General features: G+C 34.5%; 2 protein-coding genes and 1 non-coding gene across 3 annotated transcripts; 2 read left to right on the forward strand and 1 right to left on the reverse strand.

Annotated features, from left to right (window-relative positions):
- On the forward strand, positions 1-104 carry LOC112793382 (small nucleolar RNA R71). The gene has a single exon (XR_003198077.1). It is a non-coding gene; the product is annotated as a small nucleolar RNA R71 (small nucleolar RNA).
- Positions 105-10,416: 10,312 nt separating this feature from the next.
- LOC112791599 (L-type lectin-domain containing receptor kinase S.4-like) lies at positions 10,417-13,062 on the forward strand. The gene is made up of 2 exons (XM_025834498.3): positions 10,417-10,592; positions 10,782-13,062. Exons 1-2 carry the CDS (start codon positions 10,584-10,586, stop codon positions 12,768-12,770), a joined length of 1,998 nt encoding a protein of 665 aa, XP_025690283.1. The 5' UTR covers positions 10,417-10,583; the 3' UTR covers positions 12,771-13,062.
- A 1,006-nt stretch (positions 13,063-14,068) lies between these two features.
- LOC112791598 (uncharacterized) lies at positions 14,069-18,103 on the reverse strand. The gene is made up of 5 exons (XM_025834497.3): positions 17,747-18,103; positions 15,679-17,535; positions 14,927-15,131; positions 14,642-14,835; positions 14,069-14,512 (listed from the first exon to the last, which is right to left on the reverse strand). Exons 2-5 carry the CDS (start codon positions 17,492-17,494, stop codon positions 14,433-14,435), a joined length of 2,295 nt encoding a protein of 764 aa, XP_025690282.1. The 5' UTR covers positions 17,495-17,535; positions 17,747-18,103; the 3' UTR covers positions 14,069-14,432.
- Between the last annotated feature and the right edge of the window lie 69 nt (positions 18,104-18,172).

The raw sequence follows: 18,172 nt of genomic DNA on the forward strand, positions 1-18,172 counted from the left end.
ATGTCAGAAGGACACTTTTTGGTCATCTGCTTGTATCTTTCCCAAGCTTCATAGAGGGATTCACCATCTTTTTGCTTGAAGGTCTGAACATCCACTCTAAGCTTGCTCAGCTTTTGAGGAGGAAAGAATTTATCCAAGAAGGTCGTGACCAGCTTATCCCAGGAGTCCAGGCTATCTTTAGGTTGTGAGTCCAACCATATTCTAGCTCTGTCTCTTACAGCAAAAGGGAAAAGCATGAGCCTGTAGACTTCAGGATCTACTCCATTTGTCTTAACAGTCTCACAAATCTGCAAGAACTCTATTAAAAACTGGTAAGGATCTTCAGATGGAAGTCCATAAAACTTGCAGTTCTGTTGCATTAAAGCAACTAGTTGAGGCTTAAGCTCAAAATTGTTGGCTCCAATGGCAGGAATGGAGATGCTTCTTCCATCAAATTTGGACATTGATTTTGTGAAGTCACCAAGCATTCTCCTTGCATTATTGTTGTTGGGTTCGGCTGCCATCTCCTTCTCTTGTTCGAAAATTTCAGAAAGGTTGCCTCTGGATTGTTGTAGTTTAGCTTCTCTTAGTTTCCTCTTCAGAATCCTTTCCTTGTTCCTGCTCATATAGGGAAGAAGAGAACAAGAAAAGAAAGAGGAATCCTCTATGTCAAAGTATAGAGATTCCTTTATGTTAGTAGAAGAAAAAAAAAGGGCAGAGTAGTGAAAAAGAATGGGTAAGGATAGAGGTGGTGATCTGAGATGAAGAGAGATGAAGAGAAGTGTTAGTGAATAAATAAATAAATAGATAGAAGGAGAGATAGAGAATTTCGAAAATAATTTTGAAAAAGTGGTTAGTGATTTTCGAAAATTAAAGATAAGATATGATTAAAATTAAAATTTAAACAATTAAAAAGAATTTTTTTGAAAAAGAGGGAGGTATTTTCGAAAATTAGAGGGGGAAAAGTAGTTAGGTGGTTTTGAAAAAGATAAGAAACAAATAAAAAGTCAAATAGTTAGTTGAAAAAGATATTAAAATCAAATTTGAAAAGATAAGAAGATAAGAAGTTAGATAAGATATTTTGAAATCAAATTTTTGAAAAAGATAAAATTTTGAAAAAGATATGATAAAAAGATAAGATATAAAAGATATGATAAGATATGTTTGAAAAAGATTTAATTTTTAAAATTAAAATTAATTACTTTTCTAACAAGAAACTACAAGATAAGATTCTAGAATTTAAAGATTGAACCTTTCTTAACAAGAAAGTAACAAACTTCAAATTTTTGAATCAATCACATTAATTGTTAGTGTAATTTCGAAATTTTTGAAATAAAGATAAGGAAGAGATTTTGAAATTATTTTGAAAAAGATTTTTAAAATTTTCGAAAAAAAATGAAAAAGATATGATTTTTGAAAAAAAAAGATTTTTGAAAAGATAAGATTTTTAAAATTTGAAAATTTGACTTGACTTGTAAGAAACAACTAATTTTGAAAATTTTTGACTAAGTCAACTTCAAATTTTCGAAATTTTGAGAGAAAAAAGGAAAAGATTTTTTTTCTTTTTGAATTTTTAATGATGAGAGAGAAAAATTAAAAACGTCATTTTTGTGTTTTTCTCTTTTCTTTATGGATCAAAACAAAGAATGCATGCAAGAACACTATGAATGTCAAGATGAACACCAAGAACACTATGAAGATCATGATGAACATCAAGAACATAATTTTGAAAGATTTTTTATGCAAAGAAAACATGCAAGACACTAAACTTAGAAATCTTTAATGCATGGACTCTAACAAACAAAAAATGCATATGAAAAACAACAAACAACACAAAACAAGAAAACATCAAGATCAAACAAGAAGACTTGTCAAGAACAACTTGAAGATCATGAAGAACACCATGAATGCATGAATTTTCGAAAAATGCAAGAAAAAAAATTTTTTTTAAAGCATGCAATTGACACCAAACTTAAAAGTTGACTCAAGACTTGAACAAGAAACACAAAATATTTTTGATTTTTATGATTTTATGATTTTTTTTGAAAATTATATTTTAAGAAAACGACAATAAAGAAAAAATTTTGAAAGATTTTTGAAAACTTTTTTGAAAAGAAAATAAAAAGAAAATTACCTAATCTGAGCAACGAGATGAACCGTCAGTTGTCCATACTCGAACAATCCCCGGCAACGGCGCCAAAAACTTGGTGGACGAAATTGTGATCATCAAAGTTGTACTCTTTGTACTTGTATGAAATTTAATTCGAGATAATAGCTCTTTACTATGTGTGGACACAACTCCGTTCAACTAACCAGCAAGTGTACTGGTCGTCCAAGTAATAAACCTTACGTGAGTAAGGGTTGATCCCACAGAGATTGTTGGTATGAAGCAAGCTATGGTCATCTTGTAAATCTCAGTCAGGCGGATTTAAATAAATTATGGAATTTGGAAAATCAAATAATAGTAAATAAACATAAAATAAAGATAAAGTTACTCATGTATTTCCATGGTGGGAATTTCAGATAGGCGTATGGAGATGCTGTGCTCCTCCTGAATCTCTGCTTTCCTACTGCTTTTATCCAATTTTATCACTCCCTTCTATGGCAAGCTGTATGTAGGGCATCACCATTGTCAATGGCTACATCCCATCCTCTCAGTGAAAAAGGTTCAAATGCTCTGTCACAGCACGGCTAATCATCTGTCGGTTCTCAATCAAGTTGGAATAGAATCCCTTAATTCTTTTGCATCTGTCACTAACGCCCAGCCTTCAGGAGTTTGAAGCTCGTCACAGTCATTCAATCCCAGAATCCTACTCGGAATACCACAGACAAGGTTTAGACTTTCCGGATTCTCATGAATGCCGCCATCAATTCTAGCTTATACCACGAAGATTCTGTTTAAGGAATCCAAGAGATATGCGCCCGGCCTAAGGTAGAACGGAAGTGGTTGTCAGTCACGCACGTTCATAGGTGAGAATGATGATGAGTGTCACGGATCATCACATTCATCAAGTTGAAGTGCAACGAATATCTTAGAGCAGGAATAAATCGAATTGGATAGAAAATAATAGTAATTGCATTGAAACTTGAGGTACAGCAGAGCTCCACACCCTTAATCTATGGTGTGTAGAAACTCCACCGTTGAAAATACATAAGTGAAAGGTTCAGGCATGGCCGAATGGCCAGTCCCCCCAAAACGTGATCAATAGTCTCCTCAGATGAAGAATAAAATAAAACTTAGACCAAAGATGTCTAATACAATAGTAAATTATCCTATTTATACTAGACTAGCTACTAGGGTTTACATGAGTAAGTAATTGATGTATAAATCCACTTCCGGGGCCCACTTGGTGTGAGTTTGGGCTGAGCTTGATCTATCCACGAGCTGAGGCTTCTTTTGGAGTTGAACGCCAAGTTGTAACATGTTTTGGGCGTTCAACTCCGGGTCGTGACATGTTTCTGGCGTTTTACTCCAGATAGCAACATGGAACTGGCGTTGAGCACCAGTTTACGTCGTCAATTCCCGAATAAAGTATAAACTATTATATATTGCTGGAAAGTTCTGGATGTCTACTTTCCAACGCCATTGAGAGCGTGCCATTTGGAGTTCTGTAGCTTCAGAAAATCCATTTCGAGTGCAGGGAGGTCAGATTCCAACAGCATCAGCAGTCCTTTGTCAGCCTTCTATCAGAGTTTTGCTCAAGTCCCTCAATTTCAGCAAGAAATTACCTAAAATCACAGAAAAACACACAAACTCATAATAAAGTCCAGAAATGTGAATTTAGCATAAAAACTAATGAAAACATCCCTAAAAGCAGCTTGAACTTACTAAAAACTACCTAAAAACAATGCCAAAAAGCGTATAAATTATCCGCTCATCAGGCTGCTTAATTTCTGGGCAGAGCTATACGTCGTCCAGGGAGCAACGTCATAAGAGAACCTCGGCACTGTAAAATACGGCGGCGGGAGCACCTGCAAAAAGCACTCCGACGTTCAAGTCAGTAAGAGATATATAAAACGGTATAATGAAAAAAATATGAGAGTGATTTGTGACCTGACTCCATATGAGTTGCTTGATTTGTTTTTATAGACGAGTGGAGAGCTCACCTCTCCTTGTGTTTGTTCCGATATCTTGGCGAATGCTATACTTAACTTGTGTGTAACTGTGATTAAGTTACATTTGGAATCTGTCATTGGTTCCAAAATATTTGATCGGTTATGGTGAAGGAATAGTTGCCGAATTTTTAGGGGTACACGTCAAAAAGTATTTCTCAAATCAAGTAGTCAAATATAAATGACTTTATATATACAAAAATAAAGCTCTACTTTAAAAAGAAATTTAAACAAAAAAGAAAAAAAAAACTTTTCCTTTTTCTTTGCCACAATGTAATGAAAAACGTTGATTTTACCATGAAAGAAACGATTTTATGATGATCAGAACCAAACATTACGCTGAACATGATTCACAAGATACATACTCATATATGAAGGCTTGATCTGTGATCAATGTTCTTTATAAAATATTGGTGCAGTCGTTGACCGAAAGAAGTAAAACAAAATAAAATAGTGCGTGATGAAATGCGTTTTGGTATGAGTAATGCTAGGAAATAAAACGGGTATTAGCAAAAAATCAGCCAAATACTTTTGGGTGAATTCAAAATCTCTATGAATTAATATATATGGATGTTTCTTCTGCTAAGTATCAGAATATTTCTTTTTCATACTAAATAGATGTTCTTTTATATATTTTTCAAATTTTTTTTGTATTACAAATATGAATGTCTCTATTTCTTTAAGAATTTCATATTTTTTTAAAATTTTATAGATATTTAATTATTTTTACTAAAATATAATTTGATATTTCTTTTGTTAAGTATTAGGATGCTTTTTTCATATTAAATGAATATTTTTTGAAGATGGACTATTACTCCCATATTATTATTGTTATTCAATGGCTCTACCACTTCCCATATATTATTCCTCCCAAACACCTTCCAGATCCAATGGCAGCTGAGCCACATGTCCCTCTTCTTTCCCTGACAGCATGGTTGTTGTGGAAGAGGCTTACAACATTGGCCATCACACGTAGGGCTTTTGCACTTGAAGCATACAGCAAAACACCTATTCCTATCACACTTTGCACTTTGACACTTTGAACATACCAACACACACCTGCATTTGCATTTAGGGCTTTCGCATTTCTCGCACCTGACACATTTTCCCTCGCATTTTGATGAGCATACAACCACACATTTGTAATTGCCCGAACAGTTGGTGTACGAGGACGGCGAAGGCGATGGGAGACACAAAACGGCACAACATTTGTTCTCCTCCTTCTTCTTCACCTCTTCTACTTTAAGAATCGCCACACACTTGGGACGTTCTCGCTGACCTCTTCGTCGCCGCCAAATTTGCCAGCGTTGACCTCGACATCTACCTCTCCTCCTAGGATCGAAGGTGGACTTTATGTTGAAGCAGTTGTTTTGGATGCGCTTGTTGAGAGCGTCACAGAGAGTATGGAAGTCGCCGGCGCTTTCAGCAGCATTGGAGAGAGAGATGTGTGTGTAATTATTGGGAGTGGATAGGTTAATGTGAGAGAGAAGAGGAAGACTTTTATAGATTTTAATTAGGTTTACTTAATTAATTTTAAATTTTTTAAATTTTAAATTTAAAAATTTAAAATTAATTATTAATATAAATTAATGTGATTTTATTTAGTTTTTGACTAATAACCTTTTGGTTCCATATACTTTTTCTTTTGGTATTAGGTTAAACACTTTTGAAAAAATTTTAAAAGTCAAGTGCTTGTTCTAACTCAAATAACTTACTTATTTTTATTGAGAAATTATTGATGAAATGTTAAATTTATCAAGAATATTATAATATTCTAATATTGATATTAAAATTAAAAAAACAACTAATACCTGTCTAATTGAAATGACACATTCGCATACTTCTTAATATGTTATATTGGGATTCAAATTTTAGCAATATCAAGCAATAGATAAAAACTCTTAAAAATATTAGATATATAAATAAATAATGTATATAAATTTATGATGTAATGCCTAAAATTTGAGTTATCTAATCTATCTAAAAAAACAAATCCCACAATTAGTTATATAGAAGAGATTGTTCGGTGCACGTCAATATGCGTGCTGACCAACATTAGGTCACCATTCTATCAACGGCTAATACAAATACAAATTATATATATAACTTGAAAATTTCATACAAAAATGGCGGTTAATTCTCAGCTATAGTAACACTTCTAAAAAGCATAGCAGCCAAGTCAAAGAGCATAATTATACACAGCACAATTCACCAACAAATGTATACTTGGGTTCCCCTTTTTAGAAACTGAGGTTGAACCATGGCACAAGATCAGAAGATGTAACTAAGTTCGTTGAACTAAGAGTAGTGTGAAATGCTTTAATTTGTTAACTGTTGGGAAGGAATAATATCGAGAGGGACAGTTCAGACTTCCTCACAGCATCTGGCATGAGGTTTGGGATAGGAATGTTAGTGCTATTTTATTATATGGTGTCCTATCTGGAACCGACTTGTGAAATCGGTATTCCAGAATTACATCAACACACGTTTCAATCGCACATTAGACCATCCCTTAACCAATTTTGCTACCAAGATAGCACCTAGGTTTGAGAATTGGATTGTTGGCTGGATTAATCGATTAACTAACTGAAAAAAGGTATTTGGCTAGTTTTATTTAGACAAAAGAATTGGTTGCAAAAATTGATTTTTTTTGGGGTAAATTTAATTAAAAATGCTCTTTATAGAAAAGTATATACCATATATATAAAAGTATATTATTTATTATATTTGATTTGATTTCGATTAACTCTTTTTATTGTTATTGTTATTATTTATTTTATAATAGTGACAGCGATAAATGGATTTAGGCCAACCCAATTAAACTGAAACTAATTTTATTCAGACAATTGAAGTACTTGTCATTATTATAGTTCCAGCAACAAATATTATCACCAATATGATATTGATGGTTGATTATGTTACTTGAAAAAAGTTTGATAACTAAAATTTTTCAGTGATAATTAGTTAAAATTTTTTATATTTTATTTTATTTATATCACTTAATAACAGTTTTATTTTTTACTCCACTCTCTTATCATTTTACTTATCACTATTCTTATCAAATCTACTTATTAATGATATTAATTATAAAATCATATCCCTTTTTATTAGACACTGTTGTAATCAATACTTAATATTCTTTTTTATAATTTGATTTTTATATATAAAAATACAATAAAAACTAATAATAATTATATTTAAGAACGGTAATTATAATATCAGTTACATTAAATAATTGCAATTGACTTTAATTTTTATTTTCTTTAATTCATTTATTACCATTTCAGGAATTAGAAAACGTGAAACTCTTGTTTAATATCTTTATCATTGTTACAAGGATCATGAATTGTAGGTCGTATAGGTTAGAAGTTAACAAACACAATTCTAGTTCAATTACAAGCATAATTGGGATAGGTCAAGGAAATTTACAAAAAATCGCTTTTATCATTGCAAATAGTATGACATCTGAAATCGACCTTAACACCGCACTTATGTCAAAAGGAACTGAAGAATAATTTGAACAACAAACGGACTCACTCAATGAAATTGTTGTCAGTCAACCAATTTTCAAAAATATAACCACATTAGCTTTGATGAGGTATGATAATAAACTGATATAATTTTTTTGTGTGTTTTTATGTGCATTTATAATTATACTGTACTAATTAAGTTCATACACATAACATTCATAAGTTCATATACATAACATCTATAATTACATACAACTAACATCTAAAAATTAAATTCATGTTTATTAGACATTACATCCATACACTTATCATTTTTTAGTTATTGCATAAGTAACTATCAAGTTACTACAAATATTTAAATTTTATCATAATTGAATTAAAAAAATGTCAAATTTTTAAATTAATTTATTTAATTGATAAATTTACTCATAACATCCATAAATTTATACACATAACATCCATAATTTCATATTAATAACATCCATAATTGTGTGCACATAATATTCATAATTTCATACTTATGATGTCTATAATTAATAAATTTTTATAATTAATATTACCAAATTTTAAACTATGCGTCTTATTGTATTCTTCAAATTATCTCATGTGCACTAATAAGTCATAATTTTAATTATTAATATTTTTTATTTAATATTCATATGTATGTTTATTTATTGATTTTAATATAACAAGTTAATAATTATTTCTAAAATTTTTTTTTTAATTTTTGTTTATATTTTATATTTTATTTTTTATTTTCTAATAGTCTATATGTAAAATATGAGTTGTATAATAAAAGTTGTTAAAATTTTTTAATTTAACCTCTATAATTTCTGCAGAGAAATTGTATTTTAATGAGTAATAATGTGATTGAGGGATGTTAGGGATTTGATTTGAGAGAAACTGAAACTAATTTTATAAAGAACATTAATGACTCTAACCATATAAAATAAATGTGAATGATAAGAAGAGTGAGTGATAAAGAGGTGTATATCACTTATTATCAAGAGAATAAAAATTTTTTCGTAACATTTCTATATTGTAATTACTCTTTTGACTACCTAGCACTACCCATTTTATTTATAGCCTTGATAATAACGGAAGGAATTGAAGGTTAGAAACATGACGTGTAAACATGAATTAATTAAGTACCATCAAATATACTTTTTGAACATTTTCTTAAGTGGATACCCGGAAATCAGTTTGTTTTAATTTCCTTGGTTCTCAAGTCATGACTCAATTCAATATAAGTATCTTTTTTATTTTGAAATTAGAGCCGCGTCTTAAAGTCAATTTATAATTACATAAAAATTAAAAGAAATCACAGTTGGAGACACGGAGTATTCAGTTCTTAAATTATAGTGAAATTTAATAACACTCTTTCTTTCATCGGAATTCAAGTTCAGATTGCATCAAACATGTATTGAAATGAAAACACGTTCAACCAATATATATGCATGATTGATGGTGGTGTATGTCCAAAATTCTGAAACACATGCTTTGCATACTTACGTTCACATTACTAAAAGAAAAGAAAAGCCAAAGTTGGTGCCAATAATAAGTTGCAAATTAAAGCAAGAAGAAAGAAGCGGTAGTCCACCACTTCCCTTGGCACCCCATCTCCATGTGCTAAATGCTATCCACATATAGCCAGACATTTCCTCATGTAAATAAACCCCACATCCAATAGTCCATAATGGATATTGGACTCTATACTAATCGAAAAGGACAATCGGATAAGAGACCAACACTAAATAAATTAAATAAATAACCAAAATAAATTATCAATACATGTATATCAAAAATCTGATTTATATATAATATATAATATAAAAAATATATGAAAGAATATATATAAATACATAATAATTACAACAACAACAACAAAGCCTTGTCCCACTAAGTGAGATCGACTACATAAATCAAACGATGTCATTGTACCCTGTCATGTATCATGTCTACATAATAATTAATTTAGTAATATTTGTTTTCTTATGCACGTAAAGTTATCAACATTCTAAATAGGTTAGTATACTACATGAATACTAAAAATTAGTTCAATTATCTATTATAAAAAAATGTTATTCTAACATTTAATTATTTTAATAATTAATTATTTTATGAAAAAATATGTGAAACAATATATATAATTCTTTTACAACAACAATAATTACCAACATGACAACATCTAATTTTAAAGGTATTTAATTAAAAAATATAAATTTTGTAGCTATGCATTAGGAAAATATCCAAACTTTTTTGCTTTCATGCTTTAACTAATATATTTGAGTTAATTAAGGTGATTGTTACCGTGGGTACCAAGTGATGTTTAATTTGTTAAAAAATAATATTTAATTTAAAAAGCATAAATATAAATAATTTTTAAATATTTAAAATTTATTATAAAAATAAGTTAGATAAAAATTAAATATTAAATTTAAATTAAATTTTTTTAAAATAAAAAATTAATAAAATGATAAAATAAAAACTAATCACTGTACGAGATGTGTGTGCCTATTTTATGTTATATACTGTCTTGTATCCGTGTATCATATTATAAAATAATTAGTTCTTCATTTTCTTAATTTTTTAATTTAAAAAATTTAATTTATTAAATTATAGATAGATTTAAATTTTTTAAATTTTAAATTTTATTTTAAAAAATAAATAAAATGTAATCTTTTATTATTTATTTTATAAATAAAATAAAAAATATATATAAAAATCGTTTAAGAATAAAAAATTATATTTTATTATCTTAAATAAAAAATCAAAATTTAAAAGATTCAAATTTATTATAGACACTATAAAATTTGTCTTGAGCTAAATCCAAAAAATCAGTTACACTTTATATATATATGATGGAAAATAAAAAAAAAAGAGAAAAGAAAAAATAAGAGAAAATAAAATAGAAGGGAAAATGAATTTTTTGTGTGAGTTGTCCTAACTACAAATCCAGAGTTAGCTCCCTCCCATGTGTGTCTGGGGGAAAGTTGAAGTGCGGTGGTGAGTGGTGGACTAATGAAAAAGGTTGGCAGTGCAGTCAAAATCCATAAAAACCTCGTGACTATTCCATCAAAAAAGAATAAACAAACACGTTTGATTTTCCAACACACTTCACTCCCTTTTACTTCCCCTTCAATCCATCATGAAAATTCTTCAATAAGCATCGTCGCTAACTCTTTTTTTTTTTTTCCTTCTTTGATCTGTCTCGAGCAGAAATTCAACCCTCCTATTATGGCAAAAACACTGCTGCTTCTTTTTTTCCTCTCAGCTCTGACCTCAAGGATTACTCACCAACAAGAGATCTTCTTTGAAGGCTTCAATGGTGGTGAAGCCGCCGCAAACATGTCCCTAAACGGTGGCGCAGTTATTTACCAAAGCGGCACACTTGGTTTAACAAACGACACTCAGAAGGTAGTTGGTCACGCGTTTTACTCGACCCCAATCCAATTCAAGAACAAGAGCAAAGTTGTCTCCTTTTCCACCGCATTTGCATTCGCAATAGTCCCTCAGTACCCAACACTCGGTGGCCATGGCTTCGCCTTCACCATTGCTCCCTCCAAGGACCTTCCCAACGGTTACCCAAGCCAGTACTTGGGCCTCCTCGGCCCAAAAAACCTCGGCAACTTCTCCAACCACCTCTTCGCGGTGGAGTTTGACACCGTTCAAGACTTCGAGTTCGGAGACATCAGTGACAATCACGTGGGCGTTAACCTCAACAACATGGCCTCCAACAAATCCGTTAAAGCAACCGTTTTGGGACAAGAAGAGCTGAACTTGAAGAGTGGCAAAGTGATTCAAGCATGGGTTGATTATGACTCCTCAAAGAACCAATTGGAGGTTCGTCTCTCCCAAACCTCAACAAAGCCCAATTCTCCTATCTTGTCGTACGAGGTTGATCTCTCACCGATTCTCAAGGACTCCATGTACGTTGGATTCTCCTCTTCAACAGGGATGCTAGCTAGCTCTCACTATATCTTGGGCTGGAGCTTCAACATCAACAATGGAGACGCCAAAACCCTCTCCTTGAAGAACCTCCCTCCACTCCCTTCGCGAGACAAACCCCATAGAAGGTCCTTAATCTTAGGGCTCTCTCTCTCAGCTTCGATATTGCTCCTCTGCTCCATTGCCTTATCATTCTACCTCACCAAAAAGCTGAAAAACGCAGAAGTAATCGAACCGTGGGAGCTAGAAGTTGGTCCACATAGGTTCCCCTACAAGGAGCTGAAGAAAGCTACCAGAAACTTCCACCACAAGAACATGCTCGGCTTCGGCGGCTTCGGCGCGGTTTTCAAGGGAACACTGGCAAACAACACCGAAATCGCAGTGAAGCGAGTCTCCCATGACTCCAAACAGGGATTCCAAGAATTCGTGTCGGAAATCGAGACCATAGGCAGGTTGCGCCACAGGAACCTCGTACAGCTCCAAGGTTGGTGCAGAAACCAGATCGATCTTCTTTTAGTATACGACTTCATGCCAAACGGAAGCTTGGACAAGCACCTGTTCGAAGATTCACCAAGAAAAACGCTAACATGGGAACAGAGGTTCAAGATTGTGAAGGGCGTGGCTTGCGGACTCTTGTACCTTCACGAGGAATGGGAACAGACGGTGATTCACAGGGATATCAAAGCAGGGAACGTTCTGTTGGACGCTGACATGAACGCGCGCCTCGGCGACTTTGGTTTGGCCAAGCTATATGAGCGTGGTTCCAACCCGAGCACCACCAGGGTGGTAGGGACGCTGGGGTACCTTGCGCCGGAGCTAACGAGGACGGGGAGGCCAAGCACGTCTTCCGATGTTTATGCGTTTGGGGCGCTGCTGTTGGAGGTGGTGTGCGGGAGGAGGCCGGTGGAGGCGAAGGCGCTGCCGGAGGAGCTTGTTCTGGTCGAGTGGGTGTGGGACCGGTGGCGCTTGGGGGCGGTGTTGGAGGTGGTGGACCCCAAGCTTGGCGGAGTTTATGATGAGCTGGAGGTTGTGGTGGTTATCAAGTTGGGGTTGCTGTGTTCGTGTGAGGTGCCGGAAATGAGGCCAACTATGAGGCAGGTTGTGCGCTTCTTGGAAGGGGAGATCCCGTTGCCGGAGGGGATTCCTCCGCCGGATGGCTTTGGTGGTGGAAAGTCTGGACATTCGTATGGCGGGAACACGTGGTTGTCGCCGCTTGATGATGAGAAACAAAAAGTATTGTCACCACATCAATATAATTAAACTAATTTCAAGGATGAATTCGAAATCATGTACTTCTTATTCTTTTATTTTTAGAACATTTTTCATTTAAGAGAGGTGAATGATTTATGGAGTTATTCAAATTACTTTGCTTTTCTTTTGTACCTTCCAAGTGTTTGATAAAATGCTTGGTTGGATTTTAGTGTAGGTTTTGTTCCTCTTGGCCTAGGTAGAGTAATTAGTGACTCTTGAGTTATCTAATTCCTTTGTTGATTGATAATTAGAAGTATTATTATTATAAAATACAGATTAATACACTAGTGTTTGTTGACAATGGTAATGTTTCAAAATTAAAATGTGGTGCTTTGTTTTCTGGTACAAGGGATGAGGATGGTAGGTAGACCTCTCCCTATTTGGTTTGTTTTTCATTTTTAATATTTTGGTTTTAAAGATTTTATTTAAAAATGTAAAAATAAAAATAGATTTTTTTCGTTTTTAGTAAAATTTTTAGCTTGATACAAAATTAGGAGTTCATAATGAAGAGATCTAGCTTGGTTAAGAGCAATCATCCAGCATGTAAATCAATAAAATAATACGACCAGAGATACACACAGACACAACACATTCTTTCATCCAAATTCCAATCTCTCTTTCCGCATCTTGCTTAATTCAACCAAAGCTATATTTTGTTATTTCAATATAGCTAAACTAGACATAGGAATAGATAATAGATGTTATTAGTTGTATAATTCCATGAAATGCAACTACTACATTTTCAGCATTCAACTATTTTCTCGTACATTGGGGGCACGCTTTTATGATTATGGATTCTACCTTGAATGAGAAGTGGCAATGAAGCCGACAATAGAATCTTTTGTGATCCAAAACATACATATCCAGACATTTAGAGTCAATTTTGACACGCTGAACGTTCTATCAAGGGGGAGAAGCAAAAAATTATAAATATAAATAAATAAATCAACAATAAAAAATCGAAGAAAAACTCCTCTAGTATAGCACTTTGCTCACAGCTGCACTATCATCATTCGTGTTCTGGATTACTCAATGCTGACAATGCTACCTCAAGTGCATACAATTTTCCCCCTTTGGCATTGCCATCAAGGTAGCAAGGAGATAAAACTACACCAGGAAACTTATGCAGTGTTTAAACACCGGCAAATCTGCCATCATGCACTCATACACCAGAAACTACAAAGGACTTGAAAATATGTGAATTTTGTACAAATGTGTCTTTCCCAATAGAGTTCAGCATATAACAATTCTGAGTTAGGGAAAAAGAGCATTAGTTGCAAACATATCAATTCATAAGATGAGTAATCTTAGCAAGAAACAAAATCAAGGTTCCACCAACTCCTTTCATTCCATTTAGTTTCAGTTTCTAAGAGCTGTACACTCTTTTGGTGCAACAAACGCTGCAAAACTACCAACTACGCTAGAGCCAACTACACAGAATTGAAAATTATGGCAGTAACATATCTAACAACAATTTTAACATCCTCATCTACCCCACAAGGCCCTACCCAAGATTCCCTCTATTTATTCTGATGATCAATTCTACCAGCTAGCATCTGGAAAACAATTGAAAAATGTGAATGATACACATTTTCTGCATTGTTAAGCAATAATGAGGAAAACCACCAGCATGGATTCTGCAGAAAAAAGAACAGATCTCCAAATCATCCACTACTGGTTTACTAGTTTGTCTCCAGTGTTTTCATCCTCGCCATCTTTCCCACAGCTGAAAATCTCATGGTCATCAAACCCTTCAAAAACAAGGAAACAAGATAATTAATAACATTGTCTACCAAGCAGTTTCCATATCTATTACTGAATGATTGGAAAAAAGTGAATGGAGAGGCAGTTTCCATATCTATTGAAACACGCATAACTACCTTCGCCCAAGTCTTCAGCTTCATCATTTAAAGGCCTTATAGGCATTGAGTTAACAGAAGATGGATCCAGTACCATGCAATCCAAGTTCCCATTCTCTTCGAAGTATAAATCGTTTGCCTTGATCCATTCCTCAACCAAACTGATGTTGTTGAAGGATAAGGGATCACTCAAATGTTGTTCTTTGCTGGTGTACCTGAAAGAAAATCAAACAACAGAATATAAATTCCCTTTCAACTGCAAACTGCATTAACAGAATCTATCAATATACAACCATCTAAGCTCACATTTGTCTTAGTTGTAAGTTGTGTTGAACGAAGACAAGATCGTTGAGATGTTGCCGTTCTATAAAATTCCTTGTATTCATTATTTTTTGTTCAAAAGGAATCTGGTTTCTTTTGTAGATTGGTAAACTGCATGTTTGACTGAGAATACGAATTGCTAAACGTGACATGTTGGGGCAGCCTCCTCCATATGTTGACCACCATTCAGCTACAAAATAAACATATGAAAGATAAGTACATGAAATGGGGTTAGTCTAACCAGTCATCAGAGAAAGGAAATGCTCAAATAGGGTATCTTGAGTATAATATGTCTCAAGTATAGAAGAGACATTCAAAGAACCCAATCATTGTTGGCGTAATAATGCTATGCAGGTCATAACAGAAATTATATCCAACTTTTTACCGGATTTTAGAAGAATTATGCTAACAGTGATTCTACAACGTAAACAAACTTTCAACAACAATGCTAATGGGGTGGTCACATTGCAGTTTCAGTACATTCAGAGCTCATGCAGAAAATTTCAGTTTCCACTCCTATGACACTGGTTTTTATGTCTAAGCATAAGCATTTTACACAAAGGACAAGATAGTTTTTTCCTCTTCCAGTTTATCAGTTTTTATATTTATGCATCATTACTAGCATTCATAAATTTTGATTTTTTTTTTCCTGCCTATTAAGTTACTTAAAGCAAAAGAGAACATGGCAACTGAAAATATATTATTCCTATCTAAGAGAATAGGTTATCGGCCCTTACAAGGAAGTAAATTATCTCTAGCTCTGACTGCCATCTTTCTCCCAAAATCTCCTGCACCAGCCTTGTATAATGTTATCTCTTTGATAATTTTGTCTTGAATTCTCGTATCAGGGACTAATCTCTCTATGCAATCAAACATCCCCGAGAGAATCTCACTGTGGATATCCCCTTGAATACTAAAGAAGAACTTTGGATTAAGATAGAAACCAGCAGCATGAAGGGGGTGATTCCACAACCTTTCCCATCTGTGATGTATAATATTCCAGTACACCATATATTCCTCCTTCTTAACAAGTGCTTTCTTAATAGCTTCTTTTGCCCGGTAAATTCCAGCATAAATGTAACCCATTGCAGGTCTTGTCTCACTGGCAGCTGTTCTCAGGACTCGCAAGAGAGGAGCTGTTAGACGAACAATCATTTCACATGAAGACCAAAACGTTTCATCACTTAGGATATCTAACATTTCCAGACCTGCTGGTTTCTTTGCGTATGGGCAATCCATCCACTCCTGAGAAGTGACCATGGCCTGTAAATTGTGTTTGAGATCAACCATTCGTTTCAATGTGGAAAAGTTTGTTGCAAACTGTGAGAAGGCAGGATCCACAATATCATTCCCTAAAGTATACCTTCTAACCATACCCAAGACTGAACTACAATTGTACACAAATCTTGTTATAGATCTAGCTTGTTCAATCACAGTACTAATCCACTTGAGATTTCCAAAATCTTCAAGAATCAAATCAATGCAATGAGCTACTGAAGGACTCCAATAAAGGGTAGGAAAAGTATCAGTCAGCCGCCTACCAGCAACGGCATATTGCTCTTCGCCTGGCGTAATCACTTGAAGCACTTGCCCGACTCCAATTTCTTCTACTATTTGTCTTAGCAACTCATATATACTCTCTGCAGGAACTGAAACCTCAGTAGCATCAAAAGTTTTCAAAAAGATTATTCCTTCGGGACAGTAAGCGAAAACGTTTAGCAGCATTCTTCCAGCTTCTGAACTCAGCTGATCCACCAAGATAGAGCAGCCTGTCCTACCCCATGTCATCCTGCACCTATCTACATCATTCTTCATTTCTTCCACAGAGGTTTTCAGGACCCAACCACGAAGTTCATGATGCGAGGGGCACTCGAATCCCGGACCCCTTGAAGCAATTGCCTCAACCATCTGCTTGAAATAGATTGAGTTCACAGCATCAAAAGGTGCACCAACATCGTAGAAAAACCGACCTATTGCCATATTAATGTGACTGTCCATCCTTTTGGGAACCGCTGTATTTTTCTCCACCACAGGAACAACCTCAGGGTTTGCATAAGTTGCAGTCGATTGCTTGGGTCTTAACTTTTTTCTCCTTTCTACACCTTTACTCATCCCTTCCCCAGCAAGCACTACCGTATTCGAATTGTCTTCCACTGGATTCTGTATTGCAAGGGATTGCATTCCCTCATTGGCATTCCCATCCACCTGATTTAGAACCGAATTCACTACATTATTCACAACAGTATCCAAAGGAGTAAGATTCATGATCTCTTCCTCGATCTTCTGCTTCTTCCTCTTCCTCATGACAACCCCATCCAAACTCTGCTGCATATGTAGCCTAACATCATGGGGAACACGGCTGCAGGTGGATGCATTGCCCTTCTGACAAGCAAGATGTTCCTTAATCCTATGAATACCACCACCCTTGAACATCTTGAGGCAATATATGCACTTCAGTTGAACCTTGTCCCCACACTTAAACATCTGAACATGCTTCCATGCAGGGTCATGTTTCTGGGGTGTAATTTGAACCAGTTCAAGATTTGAACCCATCTAGGACTAATCACACCCCCCGCCTTTTTCTTCTTTTGCAGCTGAAATAAAAACAACAAGCACTATCTCATAAAACTAAAACTAAACCCACGTGCAATTTCTCATCTTTCAGGGTCAAATGTTGTAACGATTCAATCCTTGGCAATTTGCATCTAAGAACATTTATTTTCATATAAAACACGAAACTCTGAAAATACCAAAAATTAAATAAATAAAAAACAGGGATACAGAGAACAAAAGAAAAGAGCTTACCCGGTTCGTGTGTGGTGTTGAGAATTGTAATTGGGATGGAGGAATTGAGTTGGGGAATACGAGCAGAAAAACAGAACCGAGTTAGGGTTGGAGTTCTGTTGGAAGGGAGAAGTAACCGGATGGACCGGTTAGGGAAGAGAGAGGGGAGATTTGAGTTTGCTCCGAATGGATCCGGTTTCGGCGGTCAAAGGTTATATAGCCGGGCCGGTTTGATTCGCAACGAAAAACCGAGATTCGTGCTCTTCCTCCGGAGCCGGACAACACTGGTGGTATTCTGGTTGTCTCTTGTGTCGCGTATATTTCTGTTTTGTCCAACCCAACGCAACTCAACCCAACCCAACTCAACCCAATTCCACCGTTTCTTATAAAGTCAAAACCCTTCTTTGATTTTAGTTTTTTTTTTTTTTTTCGGTCAAACTTAAATTT

The sequence above is a fragment of the Arachis hypogaea genome, chromosome 3, assembly GCF_003086295.3.
Source record: "Arachis hypogaea cultivar Tifrunner chromosome 3, arahy.Tifrunner.gnm2.J5K5, whole genome shotgun sequence".
Taxonomy (NCBI): domain Eukaryota; kingdom Viridiplantae; phylum Streptophyta; class Magnoliopsida; order Fabales; family Fabaceae; genus Arachis; species Arachis hypogaea.